This window comes from Pelmatolapia mariae, linkage group LG5 (assembly GCF_036321145.2).
Source record: "Pelmatolapia mariae isolate MD_Pm_ZW linkage group LG5, Pm_UMD_F_2, whole genome shotgun sequence".
Classification (NCBI taxonomy): domain Eukaryota; kingdom Metazoa; phylum Chordata; class Actinopteri; order Cichliformes; family Cichlidae; genus Pelmatolapia; species Pelmatolapia mariae.
Genome location: NC_086231.1, coordinates 28,756,999 through 28,774,157, shown reverse-complemented (window position 1 = coordinate 28,774,157; position 17,159 = coordinate 28,756,999). Strand labels below are relative to the sequence as shown.

The window sequence follows — 17,159 nt, the reverse complement described above, 5'->3', positions numbered from 1 at the left end:
TTGCCTTATGGTTCCAAGCGCATTTTGTTATGTTCTTTGCATTTTGTTATTATCTCATGACACTTGTTTAATCAGCTACCATTTCTCCTATGGACTTTTTAATGTCTACAGTATCACATTAGCACAGCCCTGCACTCCAGCACTATCAGCAGCAGGAGCAGCAGAAACCCCTCAACAGCAACAATGTACCCATCAGGTAAAACATAGGCTACGTTTGCTTTGCCTTGTCGCCACCTCACAACAGTGATATAGTATGGTGCGATCACATATTAGATTCTTGATGAATGTGTGTTGTTGTTATTCAGCCTGGTTCAATGTGCCAATTTTTAATTTTGAGCACCCGCCCCTTTAAACGTCTCTGCACGGCCCTGTGTGAGTATATGTTTGTACATGCGGGTACAGTTGAATAGAGGAGGTGAAGGATGTATCACTGCTGATTAAAAATAAATAAAAATTGAGTTAAAAAAACAGTAATAATTAAGAAGATACACCAGTATTGTGATCTTGGTGTTCATACCTGTTTGGACAGCAGGAGGTGTAGTTTCCCTGAATTTGTTTTCCTGAATTTCTCTGTATTTTTTTGTCACTAAGAAGTCAGGAGGCAGCATGAAATATGAAGTAGATTCACAGCTTGTTTTTTTATATATATATATTTTTATTTTATTTTATTAATTATCCTTTACATTTGAGAGTAACAGATAGTTAAGTAAACTAGTTATCATACACACTATGATATGATTATGATTAATAAAACATCAAAAAGATTATTACCATTCTCTATTCAAAAAGTTAAGACAAGGATAACTTTCTCGTTTTGTTGTGACGCCCCCCTCCCCTGCCCAAACACAAACATAAAACAAACAAACTGGATATCCACAGAAGACAACAGTGATGGATGAACGCAGAATCAATTCCATGGTGAACCCCTTAAAAACAGCCAACCAAGTGAACAACACTCTCCAAGAGGTTGGCATCAATGTTCCCTCTAAACTGCGCGCGTGCGCAATTGCGCACTGCTGGCACGGTCTCTGCGCACAGAAAATCTGCGTTGCGCACAAAAAAAACCTCTAACCTGAATTGAAATTAAAATAAATACTTTAACAATTCTGTTTTGCAGTGTTAGTCAGTAAGTGACTGGCTGCTCCCGTATGGGATTAGAACGATGCCACCTTATCCCATAGTCCAGCCAATAATGCGATTCACATTCGTATATACGCAGCTAATCAACGTCGTTGATTAGCCACAGGGCCATAGCGCATAGTGGCACAGCCATCTCCAGCTGGTCCGTTAACTACCAACCCCTCAAGTACACCAAGATCCTGGCACGGAAGGTGGGTTGCACCTACGCAGAGACGGCTGACCTCGTTGACTGCCTGAGGCGCAAGAATTTCAGAGAGCTGGTGGACCAAGACATCCAGCCGGCCCGCTATCACATCGCCTTTGGGCCTGTTGTGGACGGAGACGTAGTTCCTGATGATCCAGAGATTCTCATGCAGCAGGTGAGGGTCTGATAACAGTAGCTGCACATCTCTGTTGTGTTTTATTAAACAAGCAAAGTGATGAGAACTCCTGGGATCAGCCGTGACGTGAAACCAAAACTAACCAAACTGTAAAGCAGAGAAAATAACTGCAGTGTTGGTGATGTACATGATCGGGGCGGTATACTTTAGACACACTGAGATGTTTCTATTGTGTTGTCATGAGCGTTCGCCAGAAGCCCAAAAAGCAAACAAACAAGACTTTATTAACGAAAAGTATAAACACAAGTACACGCAAAGAAGAGACACAACTATAGAGACAAAGAGCGATCTGACTGGGACAAGTAAAACTAACTGGGAGAGCAGCTTTCTTCTAACAATCGCTACCAAAATAAAACAGGAAGCAACAAGACACAGTAGCAAATAAGCTAAATGTAGTCAGACCTGGAAAATGTTAAGCTGGAACAGAACCTTAAAGCAGCAAGATGTGATCCTGTAATTCAAAGCCGACAGAGTTGTCGAGGTTTTCAAAGAGCGGGTTTCTCTTCTCAGTTCGACTGGAATATTTTCATGTGACAAGAATAAAAAATTATTATTCTTTTTTATTCATCCATCCAGATGGTATTTTGGATCATCTTCTAAGTGAAAAACTGAAGAAGTTGATTTGTGTGTATTATTATTGTGAGTAACCACTGCTGGTTGACCAGGATTTTTAATTACAAAAGAGATTCTTCAAAAGTTTTATAATTTGATTAAATAAATGCTACATTTTGAAGAGGTTGCAGATGCAATCAGTGTCATTAATGTGAAAGTCATTTTGTGAGACGGGGGAAGTGTTTTATGTAAGGTGAAAACAATCAAACAAAAGGTGTGTAGAAAGCAGTAACGTGAAAATCACTACAGTGACATATTGTGTGTGAGAGGAAGAAGTGTGAGTTTTGCAGCTCTATGCATTAATCGACACTGCAGACTTGAAGCCGTGACCTGCAGAACACGCAATATGATGAAGATCATGGACTTAAGAGTCATATACAGGGTTCTTGAAATCCTTGAAAATGCTTGAATTTTAATATTGTCTTTTCAAGGTTTGAAAAGTGCTTGAATTTCAAATGTGGTTCTTAAATGTGCTTGAAAGTGTTGTAACTAAAAGTTACTGTGACTCAAACATAGAAAAATTAGATTTTTTTATTTCCCACACCTAATTAATTAGAGATGATTTTATTTAAAAGTATTTTATAGCATATAACACCTTTGAAAATATGCTTCGGTTCACATTTAACTCCAGAAAATCATCAATCAAAGTATGGATATTACCTGACCAAAGATTCGTGGTGACGTAACTGCTCTTTTAACTGTTTGGTGTCTTTGCTTTGTTTGCTGGTTGTAGAAATGGTTTATATGAGCTTTGAGCTGAGATTCAGAGGTTTCTGTGGACACTGCTCATGTCGGCACTTATATTTCTGACCTTTTCTTATAACCGATTAAACATGATCTCCTCGCTTTTGCTCCCATTTTTGGTGGTGTAGGTACAAATGATCAGTCATGACATTCTCATAATAAATAAGATACTGCAAATAATTATTTCTGCATTTGTGCGATTGAAGTGAATTGAAAATATGTATGCAATGACACTGTTTTAAATATTTGGCCTAAATAATTTTGAGGTGAATGAGCCTAAACATGATGACCTAACTAGTGATACCCTGACACACACACACACACACACACACACACACACACACACACACACACACACACACACACACACACAGAAAAGCCAGCCCTTTTCAACTCTGTTGAAACGTTATGCCGGTTTCAGCTGAAACAATGTTTCAAACCAATTTCTGGGGTTTTTAGTTCACCATTTATGAGGTTTCAAGAAGAAAATAAAAGACAGATCTGAATGTTTGAAAATGTTTTGTAAAAATTCTGTAAAGATGAGACGAAAAATGCTCAAAGGATAAATTTAATTGGTTTATTATTTAGATAAGTTGAAAGAAAAATGAAGAAGAAGAAAATGAAGTAATAATGAACAAAGTTAAACAAGTAAATGAAGAAAAAAGGTAAAATGAAGTAATAATGAACAAAGTTAAACAAGTAAATGAAGAAAAAAGGTAAAATGAAGTAATAATGAACAAAGTTAAACAAGTAAATGAAGAAAAAAGGCGGAGGAGAGAAAACCCCAACAATCCCCTCTGAGCAAGCACTTGGCGACAGTGGCGAGGAAAAACTGCCTTTAAACGGGCAGAAACCTCCGGCAGAACAAGGCTCAGGAGGGGACAGTCAACTGCCGGGACTGGTTGGGGGGGTGAACAGAGGTGGAGCAAGACGAGGCTACATCAGGTGAGGAAGCAGTAGCGTCTCTCCTCCGGAACAAGCGGAACCATTTTGTCTTTTTTTTCATGCACCTTTCCACGAGCGCCTTTTTCTCCAGGATGAGATTTCTCAGCTCATCGATTGTTTCTGTGTTTTGCTTTTCAAGTTTCTGGCATCTTTGTTCCACCTCTTCTAATGTTGCTTGTTGTTCTTCAAGCTTGTCTTTGAGTTGTTTGGATGTTGCCTCCTGTATCAGCTTGTCCTTGTGCATGTCTGCATTTCTCTGTTGGACTTCTTTGTGCTTGTCTTCTAACTGCTCGTTTCTTTTCTGGATTTCTTGGAGCGTGAGCTGCAGGTCTTCATGTATTTTGTCCTGTTGTTGTTTTTGCGCCTGCATTTGAGTGTTTTCACGCTTCAAGTTATTGAATTCCACCAAAATCCCCTTAACGAGCTCGGAGTTGTTTCTCGCATTTTGCTCGATCCTTTTCTGCATCTGTGAGCAGCGTTTCTCCAGTTTGTCCTTTTCTTCTTCCACTTTAGCTGCTTTGTCCTCCAGCTGATTACAAAACTCTTGCAGTTTTAGATTTTTAGACTCAAAGTCCTGGACGATACGTTTTCCTTCTTTCAGTCTTTCTTGTTGTTGCTCTTTCTGTTGAAGAAGGTCTTTATTTTGGTGCAGTGTTTCATCCAGGCTTTCTTTCAGCATTCGGTATTTTTCCTGCATGCTCTTCAGTTCGTGCTGCATGTCTCTTTGCTTTTTGTCATGCTCTTCCTTCTGTTGGAGGATTTTTCTCTTTTCTTCCACAACTTCACGGAGCTGTCTTTGGAGCAGCTGATCCATTTGGTCGATGTGTTGGAGATCCCTTTCTATCTTATCAGTCATCGTTTTCTTGTCTTGGAGCTGGTTGGTCATTTCTTTTAGTTCCGCGCTCTTTTGCTTATTTTCTTTAATGAGGTGCACAATCTGCTCTCGGGCCTGAGCAAACTTAATTCCCCAGCCCTCATTAATAATTTTTATGTCCGGCTGGCGCTGTTGTCTGTCTTCCAGCTCTTTATTTTGGGCTTCCATTCGTCTACACTTGTCCTCCAGTTGAAGTTTCTCTTCTTCAATTTGTTGCATTTTTTTCTGGAGAAGGTAGTTTTCCTTCCTACTCTCCTCTAACGCCCTTTGGAAGGATGAGACGCCATTTGGGGAAATTGGCCGGCCACGCCAGGAAGGAGAGGCGGCGTAATCTTTTTGAATTGCTTGTTTGTTTCTTGGAAACATGTTGGAGTTTCTATACGATGACTTTGAAAAGCTTTCCAAATGTTTCTGTGGTGAACGTTTTGTAGGCTGCAAACACAGATGCTGCTGAAACGAACTAAAACTTGCTGTGTCTCACCCCTATTTAAGGAAAAACATCAAAGGACTTAAGATTCTTAAGATCTCCCTATGACATCATCACTCCCTAAGCCAATCAGATTGTCACAAGACATTTTGGAATGGGGTATTTTTTTTTAAACTGTTTTCAAACTTAACTTAAAATTTCAGTGTTTCCTAGTTGTGGACTATTGGTTAGTCCAGCCAATTAAGAAATTAATTGTCACAAACATCCCTAATATTATATAACAGAAAACAGAAAACAAGACAGTTTTTTTTCTAGGCAATAGAGCTATAATAAAAGTTTTTTTTAAATTATCCTACTTGTTATAAAAGAGAACATTTATTAAAGAATATGTATTTAATTAAAAAACTCTGTTCATCTAAAGCAGGGGTCAGCAACCTTTAAGACCCAAAGAGCCGAAGATCCATAATTGGCCTACCTGGGGTTGAAAGTCTCGATAAATGCACGGCGTTTCACCGGATACACTGGTGTGACGCTTATTTTGAGCAATGAAAAAAATAACAAAATATAATTTTATTTGTATATTGCAAAATCACAATAATCTTCCAATTTAGAACTACAAGTTAAAAAAAAAAGAACTAACATAAATAAAATACACTTCAACTAAATACTAATTTATTTTCCCAAACCACGCGGAGCCGCACTATAAGGACTAAAGAGCCGCATGCGGCTCCGGAGCTGCAGGTTGCCGACCCCTGATCTAAAGGGTATAACAAAAAGGGGGAGCTTCCTGCTTGAAAATGAAATGCCCCCATTTTTCGGGGCGTGGGTGCTTAACTAGTTAAAAAGAACAAACAAACAAACATCTGTCTCCTATTTTTTTTGTGTCACACAGGAAAGAAGCATCAATATCTGATGAGCAGACATTAATTTGTTAGTGTTTGTGGTGTTTGGTGCAGTTTTCCTGTTTTCTGGGTTGTTTATTTACAGTGGAGATGATTATCTCTAACAAGTTGATTTGTTCACATTTGCACATCTTAATTTTTAAGAGGAATGTGTTTTTTGAGTTTGTACACTATATGCATATAAGGCAACCGTTTCCTTTTTCAGTATTTTTGTGTGGTGCATTTCTCTGTTTTAACAAAAGGGGAACAAAAGACATTTAAGTCGACCTAAGATGATTTGTTTAAAATTTTACATGGTCTTACTGAGGTGATGCAAAGTGAAACATGCTTTCTTTTTTGGTAATGTGCTGGAAAAGCTTGAAAATGGACCTTGAATGTGCTTAAAAAGTGCTTGAATTTAACCCTGAAAAATGAGTATGAACCCTGCATATATTGCAGGATTTACAGCTTATATTAGGAATTTCATGCCAAGAGCTATTCTTTTTTTTTGTTTACTGGGAAATGAAATGCTGCCAATTCACAAAGCTGTGTTTCAGCTGCACTTCCTGTTGTAGACTTGTGATGCACACAGGCTCTGTTCCAGCACTCAGCATGTTCTTCCTTATTTTCTCCACCAGGGGGAGTTCCTAAACTATGACATCCTGATAGGAGTGAACCAGGGAGAGGGGCTGAAGTTTGTGGACGACAGTGAGGACAACGACGGCATCTCAGCTGCAGCCTTCGACTACACCATCTCCAACTTTGTTGACAACCTCTACGGATACCCAGAGGGTGAGGAACGCCAGCTCTGTACACTGCCACTTTTCAGTTATTCCATTTTACAGCCTCCTCTAACTTAACTGCGTTTTGCAGCATCATCAGGTTTTGTCTTATTAGGAGCCGCGTTTGTTGATTTGGGATTCCCCCCCCCCGTTTGCTGTATTCATTAAAATAAGCGGATAATCATCAAAATTACAAATGTGGGCAATTATTAAAGCATACATTACAGTTCTGACAGCTTGAGTTCACATGAATTTTCAAAAGAATATCAAAACCTGTCTTTAAGTGTTTAAAACATGCAAGTAAAGAATGGAATCAGTAAAATGTGAGCCCAATTTAGTGAATCAAACAAAACAAGCGTGCTAAAGAGAGCCACTCATCCACATCACGGCTTGTCTGCGCCTTAACCTTTGAGGCTCTGTGGGCAGTAATGCTATCATCCCCCAGGTAGTCAGCTCCCAATCTCAGTGTAAGAGCCAAAGTCAATTTTTATGTTTTCTTTGTTTGTTATGGTGGCACAGGTGTATAACTTTACCTGCATCTCAGGTGATTGCATGGGGGTGTGGTCACAGTTTATTTACCTGATCTCTGTGCTCGCAGCAGGGGTGTTGGGTGAGTGTTTTGTGGGCAAACTTTTCTGTTGACCGTCATTTTTTGGCACATCAGTTAATGCATGCGCTGTTTGTAATTTGATTCAAAGCGCAAAAGTTTGTTTTGTTTTGTTCTTAAAATAAATGCGCAAAGTACAAGTATGACTCATTATGGATTATTGGAGGCACGTCACAGGAGCACAACCAACTCAGCCGGCTGCGGCTTTATTTATGGATGAAAGTCGCAACATTTAGTCAACAGAAATCCTCTTTTATCGCATACATCAGAAAACAATGAAGAGGATTTTTGGATATACGTTTTGGAGTCACGGAGCTTTCAGATGGGCGGACGCAGTTCTCAAATGAGTAAATGGCACCGTCACACTGGCACGGTGGAACGCAGTGCAACAGACACTTCAGAAGCGGTAGGACACGCGGATTCACTCTGTGTATTATTGGATGTTTTGAACACAGTTTGTAAGTGTCACCGCTTGTCCATTGGGGACATTGGTTTAATCTGAGTTGTGTGCGTGCACGTGCTTGATTTGGCAAGCTGGAGGACGCTGCTCTGGCTTTGACAGCCTGTGATGCTGCTGCACATTGGTTTACATGGACGAAAAGTATTGGCTGTGATCTATCTTTGAAGCTGTGGAATATAATGTTGTTTTGATGCATGTGGAAAAAGTGATGATGAGTGAAATAAAAGAAGCCGAACATGAACTGGAAGGAAAAAAATCTGCAAAACTGACGGCTAAAGCACTTGCTTTTAAAATGGAAACTTTGCAGAAAGAGCGAAAGTCCCATGTTAACAAGATTAAAGGGTTAACACGCGATATTAAAGAATTGATGAAAAAGGATGACAGTGCAAAAGCTGTGCAGCTTAACTTGGAAAAATTGAATGATTTGTATAAAAATGGTAAAGCAGTTCATGATGCATTCATTTTATTGATTCCTAAAGATGAACAAGACGCTCATATTGATTGGTTTGGACGCATAACAAAATGTAATGATGATTTTATTGAAGATGTGAAACGGTGGCTTCTTGAAGCTGGAAGACCTTTTATGGAAAAAGGCAATGAAGCTGAGAATATGCCTACTGCTGTTAGTTTAGATGTGCCCGTTTCTGCTGAGACTGTTTTATCAAAGGAGATGGTTTCTTCCACAAACGATAAACATAACATCTTAACATCTCCAAAGCAGGTTAAAACAAATTCAGACATACAAGATGACATACAGCCAGGTGACAGTGTTTCAAACATAGGAAGCAAAAAGAGTAAAATCAGTTCTTCAAGCTCAAACTCCAGAGCCTCAAGTACAAGATCAGCACGAATAATGGCTGAAGCTGAAGCAGCTGCACTGATTGTAAGGCAAAAACTGCTTAAGGATAAACACGCCTTGGAGGAACATGAAGCACAGTTAAGGAGACAGCGGGAGCAACTGGAGCTGGAAACAAATATAGCTGCCACGGTTGCAAAAATGAAAGTACTGGGAGGCTCAAAAGGATCCAGTATTAAAAGTAAACTATCAAAAATATCAGATGGTATGGAGTCATATTTTGAAAAGGGACAAAAAGTAACTCAAGTGCTGAATACTAGTCCTGATAATCCTGTACATGAAAGGCAACATGTGCATATCTTTAAGGAGCATAATGTTGCAGGCTCACAATCTCTCTTAACCACAGGCAGAGTTCCAACACAACCTCAGACTCTTTCTGAAGATCTCTTGACATATCAGTCAAACATTAGAAATTCACGTGAAAATAAATATGTGCCTTCTCAAATTTCTAGTCATGAAGAAGACTGTAACATCTTATCTGTCATGAGTAAGCAAAATGAACTCACTGCTTTATTAATCCAACAACATAGTCTTTCTTCATTACCTAAAAAGGAGATCCCAGTTTTTGATGGAGATCCACTTCAGTACCAGACTTTTATTAAAGCGTTTGAACACAACATTGAAAGCAGAAATAAAAACCCTGGAGATTGTCTTTATTATGTGGAACAATACACAAAGGGTCAACCAAGAGAACTTGTAAGGAGTTGCCTACACATGACTTCAGAAGCAGGATTCAGAAAGGCAAAGTGTTTATTACGGCAGCATTTTGGTAATGAACATAAACTTGCCACGGCTTACATGAGCAAAGCTCTTGCTTGGTCTTCAATAAAAGCAGAAGACACGAAAGCTCTTCAAGCTTACACAATATTCCTTAGAGGCTGTTGCAATGCTATGGAAGATCTCAGCTATATGCAGGAGCTTGACATGCCTGCCAACAAAGAAACTTCCCTACAGACAGAGAGATGAGTGGAGAACTGCAGTCAGTGATTTCCATGAGAAGTGTAATCGACAAGCTACATTTAAGGATCTTGTGGATTTTTTTGAAAAACAAGTGAAGATCGCATCTGACCCAGTGTTTGGGGACATCAAGGATATCTGCACGACAAACAGAGACACAAGAAAACTTAAGTCTCAAACTCACACAAGATTCAGAGAAAGTTCTTTTGCTACCTCTGTGATGGCATCTGAAAAAGAAAAGAAAGTTAAGGAAAAGGAAAGAACCACACAAATGAGGAGTTGCTTGTTTTGCAAAGGTGAACATACCTTAGAAAAGTGTCAAGAGCTGGAAAGAAAAATGCAAAAAGACATCACTTTTCTAAAAGAGAATGGAGTCTGTTTTGGATGTCTTTGTAAAGGACAAATTAGTAGAGACTGCAAAAAGCACCTCAGTTGCAAGACGTGTGGTTTAAAGCATCCTCAAATGTTACACATCTATCAAAAGACAATGAGTAAAGAACAAGAACCAAAGGAACAAACTTAAGAGCGTGCCATAGTCTCTATTCAGACCAGTGCTCTTACTGGGGCCGGTAAAGATGAATTCAAACTTTCAATCGTGCCTGTGAAAGTTAAGGCCAAGAAAGGAAATGTAATATTGTACACCTATGCATTTCTTGACCCAGGCAGCACTGCATCAAATTGAAAATTCATGGAAGAAGATCCAACATTCTGCTGAGAACTATGGGACAAAATAAAGTTGTTGAAATGGATATTATTGCAGATTTAGAAGTCGCTGGACTAGACGGGAATGAGTTTTGTGATCTTCCCATTCTTTATACTCAGTTCACTATGCCTGTGCATAAAGGAAACATTCCTCACCAGAACGATATATTCTGGTGGCCATATTTGAAGTCTGTACATCTGCCAGAAATTGACTCTGAAATTGATTTGCTAATTGGCTCGAATGTGCCAAAGGCTCTGGAACCACTGGATGTCATTAGAAGTGTTGGAGATGGACCGTATGCTGTTAAAACTGTCCTTGGCTGGATAGTAAATGGACCTTTGTGAGCTTCAGTTTGAGTCTCACCCAATCAGCCACAGATAAGTGTCAATAGAGTTTCAGTGGTGAAACTTGATGAGCTGTGGAATCAGCAGTTTAAAACTGATTTTCCAGAGTGTGCCAGAGATGAGAAGGAACCTTCTAAGGAAGACCAACAGTTTTTGGATAAAGTTTCCAATACTGCAAAGCTACGTAATGGTCATTATTATATTGGACTCCCATTGAAAGACTTAAAGGTCTGCATGCCAGATAATAAAAGTGTTGCTGAACAACACCTTCAGAATCTGAAGAAAAGACTTATGAAGAACTCTTCTTTTCTGCAGGACTATAACACCTTTATGGCAGATATGATCTCTGAAGGTTATGCAGAAAAGGTACCAGAGGACAACGTAGAACGGACGGATGGCAGGAAATGGTATTTGCCGCACCATGGTGTTCTGCATCCGCAAAAAGAAAAACCTTAGAGTCGTGTTTGACTGTGGAGCCAAATATCAAGGAGTGTCGCTAAATTGCAAGCTCTTACAAGGTCCAGACTTGACCAGCACGTTAATTGGAGTTCTGACAAGATTTTGTAAAGAACTTGTTGTCATTGCTGCAGACATTAAAGCCATGTTTCACCAGGTTAAAATACCAGAGGAGGATCGCGATATGTTGAGATTCCTTTGGTGGCCCAACGGAGATTACACTCAAGCCATGGTTGAATATAGGATGACAGTACATGTGTTTGGAGCAACATCATCTCCCAGTTGTGCACTAAGGAAATGTGCTGAAGATCATAAACAACAAGCCGTGGATACAATCTTGAACAACTTTTATGTCGACGACTGTCTCGTCTCAGCAGCCACAGAAGAGGATGCAATAGATCTCTATCATGAACTCTGTGCCATATGCTTGAAAGGAGGCTTTCCACTGAACAAGTGGATAAGTAAGAGTCGTGATGTGTTGGCTGTAATACCTGAAAGTAACAGAGTAAACAAAATAAAGGATCTAGACTTGATCAGTGATGAGCTTCCAGTGGAAAGAGTTTTGGGCGTTCAATGGTGTGTTGAGTCTGACGTTTTCAAGTTCAGAATCACTCTGAGAGATCGACCTTTGACAAGACGTGGCATCCTTTCTGTAGTCAGCTCTGTTTATGACCCCCTAGGAATGTTGGCACCAGTAATCTTAAATGCTAAGAAGATACTGCAAAATCTGTATTGAAAAAAGATTGGATGGGATGATGCATTACCTAATGCACTTATACAGGAATGGACTATTTGGATGCAAGAGCTCTACAAGCTGGAGGAGTTTAAGGTTGATCGTTGTTTTAAGACCAACAGTTTTGGAACTGTAAAATCTGCTCAGTTACATCATTTCGCAGATGCATCTGAGGACAGCTATGGAACAGTAACTTATTTGTTACTAAAGAATGAACGAGACCAGGCACACTGTGCATTCATTATGGGAAAGGCACGTGTTGCTCCTTTAAAACCAGTTACAGTCCCTCGAATGGAGTTAACTGCTGCCACCTTAGCAAGCAGAATGGATGTAATGTGGAAGAAGGAGCTGCAGATGGATCTGAAGGACTCAGTATTTTGGACTGACAGCACCTCTGTACTAAAATATATCAACAATAAAACAACAAGGTTCCGCACTTTCGTCGCCAACAGAGTTTCTGAAATTGTCAAAGTTTCAAATGCTCAACAATGGAGATATGTGGACACAGATAACAATCCAGCAGATTTGGCTTCTCGAGGTTTAACGGTACAGTCCTTTTTGAAAAATAAACAAACTTGGCTCTCTCGACCTCCATTTCTTCTACTGCCACGAGAGGAGTGGCCTCAGAATCCTGATGAAGTGAAACAAATCTCATCAAACGATGTAGAAATTAAGACAACAGTGAATGGTGTTCAGACGTCACAAGAAATGGATCCGGTTTCTCACTTCATTCAATATTTTTCATCCTGGACACGGCTGAAGTGTGCAGTGGCATGGATTCTGAGAGTTAAAAAACTGCTTCTGCATTACAGTAGAAGAAAACTACACATTAAACACGATCCTGAACAAAATCTTGAACTTCAAACAAAGAGACACTGTCTGGACACCAGCAGTCTCAAAGTTGAGGAGCTGATTAGCGCTGAAATGGCTATAATCTCCTTTTGTCAAAGGAAGCAGTTTGCTGATGAAATCTCCTGTTTAACAAAAGGATCGAATGTTAAGAGAACCAGTCACATTTATAAACTTACTCCCATCCTGGAAGAAGGTGTGTTGAGAGTTGGTGGACGACTCAGTGGAACTGCAATGCCAGAAGAGAGAAAACATCCTGTTATTCTGGCCAAAGACTTCCACATTTCTAACCTAATCCTTCAACATGTCCATGAAGCGGTGGGTCATGGAGGTCGTAACCACGTGTAATCTAAACTGCGTCAAAAATACTGGATTCCAGGTGTCACAGTACCTATAAGAAAAATTGTGGCTAAATGCGTTGTGTGTCGGCGCGTAAATGCCCCAGCAGGACAACAGCAAATGGCAGACCTGCCCCTACACAGAGTAACTCCTGATGAACCACCATTCACGTACGTTGGAGTGGACTATTTTGGACCATTTCTAGTAAAACGTGGAAGGACTACTGTAAAATGCTATGGTGTGATATTCACATGTTTAGCTTTAAGAGCCATTCATATTGAAATGGCATCATCACTGGACACAGACTCTTTTATCAATGCCCTTCGTCGCTTTATTGCCAGACGTGGTCAAATAAAAGAACTGCGATCTGACAACAGCACCAACTTTGTGGGAGCCCATCGTGAGCTGAAGGAAATGATAGCAGATTGGAACCAACGTCGTATACACAATACCCTTCTTCAAAAGGGCATTAAATGGACTTTCCATCCCCCAGCTGGCTCACATCATGGAGGTGTATGGGAAAGACTTATAAGATCTGTGAGAAAGATTCTTAATTCCACCTTAAATGCACAAAGTCTTGATGAAGAGAGTCTCAGAACTGTTTTATGTGAAGCTGAAGCTATTTTGAATGCTCGTCCTATTACAAAGGCTTCTACAGATCTAAATGACCTTGAAGCGCTTACTCCAAACCACCTGTTGCTTCTTAAGACTGCACCATCACTACCACCAGGATGTTTTCAGAAAGATGACATATATGCTCGTCGCAGATGGAAACAAGTCCAATATATTTCAGATTTATTCTGGAAAAGGTGGATTAAAGAATATCTTCCACAACTGCAACAAAGACAGAAATGGTGCGACCCAAAACGAAACTTCATGCCAGGAGACATTGTGATCATTGTTGATGATTCTGCACCATACCACCAGGGTATAGTAGGGACAGGCCCGACACAGCGCCACCTAGGGACCAGGAACACTGGCTCTAATACCGCTCTGGAAGGGAGGCCTCTAGACGTGGGCCTTCGTTCTGTCCTCTTATTGTCTTCTTTCTCCAAAAGCAACTACACCTGCTGCGTCATGTGCTGTAAAACTTGGCAGCTCCCTCCACTGGTGGCATGTGGAGGTGCAACTGAAGTGTACAGCAGCAGATGAGCAGTTTGGGGTGGGGGTGGGGTGGGTGACTCAGATCTTTCAAAGATACTGTTTTCAAAGACGGTCTGCTGTTTCCAGGCTCAAGACCTCCAACATTTGTCAAAGGGACGAATGCTCTCTCGCTCCTCGCTGTTTTCTCTTTTTTACGTTGGCGTCATCTCTTTTTCCATCTCCTGTGTGTTATGTGCACATTATGCTTCTCTTTTCTACATCCGTGTTTTATTACTGCTCTCTTCCTCTCATGTGACACGCCTCCCTCCTGCTCTTCTCTAAAAATTCCCGATCTGCTGAGCAGTTTGGAGGGGGGAGGCGTACACTAAAAATATAACTATGAAAACACTGATATCTTTCATTCTACCAGCATTTTTAGGTGCCAAGTAAGTACTGCTGTGTTTGCTTTCTCATCGAGGGAGAAGAAAAACGAAAGAAAAGTAGAGTATCGCTATATATCGGGTTTGTGCTGTTTGTGATTCCTGCTCCGTCACTCTGGTGGAGACGACTGCAGCTCAGCAGCGCTCCCTGCTGATCCTCTGATGAAGATGTCAACAGTATGTAAACTGAGCTGATGTGCTGCTGTTTGAGCCCACATGGTAGCGTACGTCCAGTATGGGAGAACTTGATGAAAAAACATTTTCATCAAGTTTTAAATCCTTTCGTTGCTCTTTTCTCTGCGATTGTCATAAAATCGTCGTCCTCTTTTCAAGCCTTAGCTCGCTTTTATTTTGAAATATGAGTCTTGTGATCAGAGATGAATCTGTGCTGCGTGATGTGCGTAACATCAGAGCGATAAAAGCCAGCTTTGCCTTTCAGTGATTCGCAGTAAGGACATAAATGACCTAAACTGAGACTGGAAAAAAAGTGCAGTCAGTTAAATGTTAGCTCACCTAACATGTAGCAGTGTTTACATGTAGCCATGTTTGACAGACTCCAGGGCTTTGATACCATAAGATGCCTCATATCCTCACAGACTCATGAGATCACACAGGTGGTCTGACCTACTCGTGTCACACTGTGCTGTCTGTCTGTCCGTTGTTTTTCTCGTGCAGTGATGTTATGTAGCAGAAAAACAGTTGGATGCTCGAAAAGTGCAGAGCGATGTGTGACGTGTGGAGAACATCAAAGTCTGTGTGTGTTCAACAGCTGTTAGAGCCACACTTTGTCCTTTCTGTGGTTTAACTGCTGGATTTATTTTATTTCAACACTCAAAAACTGTCAGCAAGGCAAAACTTCATGATTGGATGATCCCGTGTCACGTCCACAGTGTCAAACGTGCACAGAGACAGTGACACCCACAGAGAAATCCTCAGCTTGGTGTCCATTGCAAATCTGCACCTGTTGTCTTGTTTCTACTTTCTTTGTTGAACTCAGAAACTCGAGACTTGAGATGAAGAAAAATGTTAAATAATGGAATAAAAAAAAGATGATTATTAAAAAAAAGTAAAGTAAAATTATATAAATAAATGAGGTGATGATATTTCTGTTTACTTTAGAAGTTATTATACACTGTATGCTGTGATTCTGATCTGGGAAACATTAAAGACATTCATAGCCAGACTGCTGACTTTGTCTCTTCATTCAGTCGCCTAACAGAAGTGCAGTGAGAAAGGATTTACCCCATCCTGATTTCTTAGCTGTTTGCATATTTGCCACACTTATGTTTCAGATCATCAAACAAATTTTTATGATAGATAAAGATGACCAGAGTCAGTATAAAATAAAGCTTTTACATGTATTACTGGGAGGTCGGCAGCTCCCTCCACTGCTTGGCCCTCTGTGTGAAAAACAACTGGGATCCAGCTTCCCCGTGACCCTGAATTATATAAGCGGAAGAAAATAAATAGATGGAAGGATGGATGATTGTATTTTGTGTACAACTGCTGAAGTGTGAAAAGGGTTGGCCAAAGTCTCTGTGGGGCTCTAAGCAAAATTAGATTTTTGGGGCCCTCTATTAGTGCCAAGAACACTGATTAATGATCACCTACTATAAATGTATTTCATTTTCTAATCTTGATGTTGTTGTAATCCACAGTGAAAAATGTCATAAAAGCAGATAGCAGATTTGCAAATTTCAAGAAAACTGTTTTCATTAATATTTAAAAAAAAATAATATTAAGCAGTATACCTCCCCCTGCTGGCCACACAGAGAAACAATAGATAAAACCTCAGAGCTGCACAGTTACAGCAGTGTTGTTTACGTCATTCTGTTGTCAACCACACATCGGTGGTTTCTCATTGAAGTGTAAAAAGATCTGAAATGGTAGTAAATTCAGCTACTATTGTGGGCTGGGGATGATTTACACTTAACATTTTAAGTGGTATAATAATAACTGGGTACTGAATGTCATAGGCCCACTAAAAGTAACAAAATAAGCTAACATCAAATACATTTACTGTAAACACATCAGAAGGTTATTTATGTGGCAAAGAATTAGATCTACACAAAATGTTGTAGGGAAACACAGAAGGAGCTCATATAGGTTTGAGTTTTATTCACATCTATTGTGCAGGTACAAATAACAGAGTGGAAAACTTTATATTTTTTGTTTGCAAACATTAATTTATGAAGATTAATTAACATGAGTGTGGCACAATGTAAATGTGAAAGCAGTATTCTGACACGACAGTGCAATCAAAACACATTTTGCCACTACAATCTGTGAATAATTGTAACAAACAGCTGTCATTTTAATATTGGACAAAATAGTTGTGCAGCCCTAACCTGAAATATGCTGTTTGTTCTGAATGAAAAAAGTTAGTCATGGGTAAACATTTTAATCACATTTATAGATGCAATATGTTATGTCAGTTAAGACTAAATGTTACCACAAGTTCCCATCAGAGCACATTTAAAGTGTGGAGAAGTGTCCTCACAAGTGCACTCGAGGTAAAAGAGCACTGACCCTGTGAAATAAACAAGC

At 39.9% G+C, this 17,159-nt stretch overlaps 1 protein-coding gene and 1 pseudogene across 1 annotated transcript; one reads left to right on the top strand and one right to left on the bottom strand.

Annotated features, from left to right (window-relative positions):
• LOC134628245 (inter-alpha-trypsin inhibitor heavy chain H3-like) overlaps window positions 1-17,159 on the bottom strand; it is a 42,168-nt pseudogene that overhangs the window by 15,729 nt on the left and 9,280 nt on the right.
• On the top strand, window positions 892-7,427 carry LOC135933062 (neuroligin-2-like). The gene is made up of 4 exons (XM_065470943.1): window positions 892-998; window positions 1,241-1,499; window positions 6,642-6,795; window positions 7,384-7,427. Exons 1-4 carry the CDS (start codon window positions 892-894, stop codon window positions 7,425-7,427), a joined length of 564 nt encoding a protein of 187 aa, XP_065327015.1.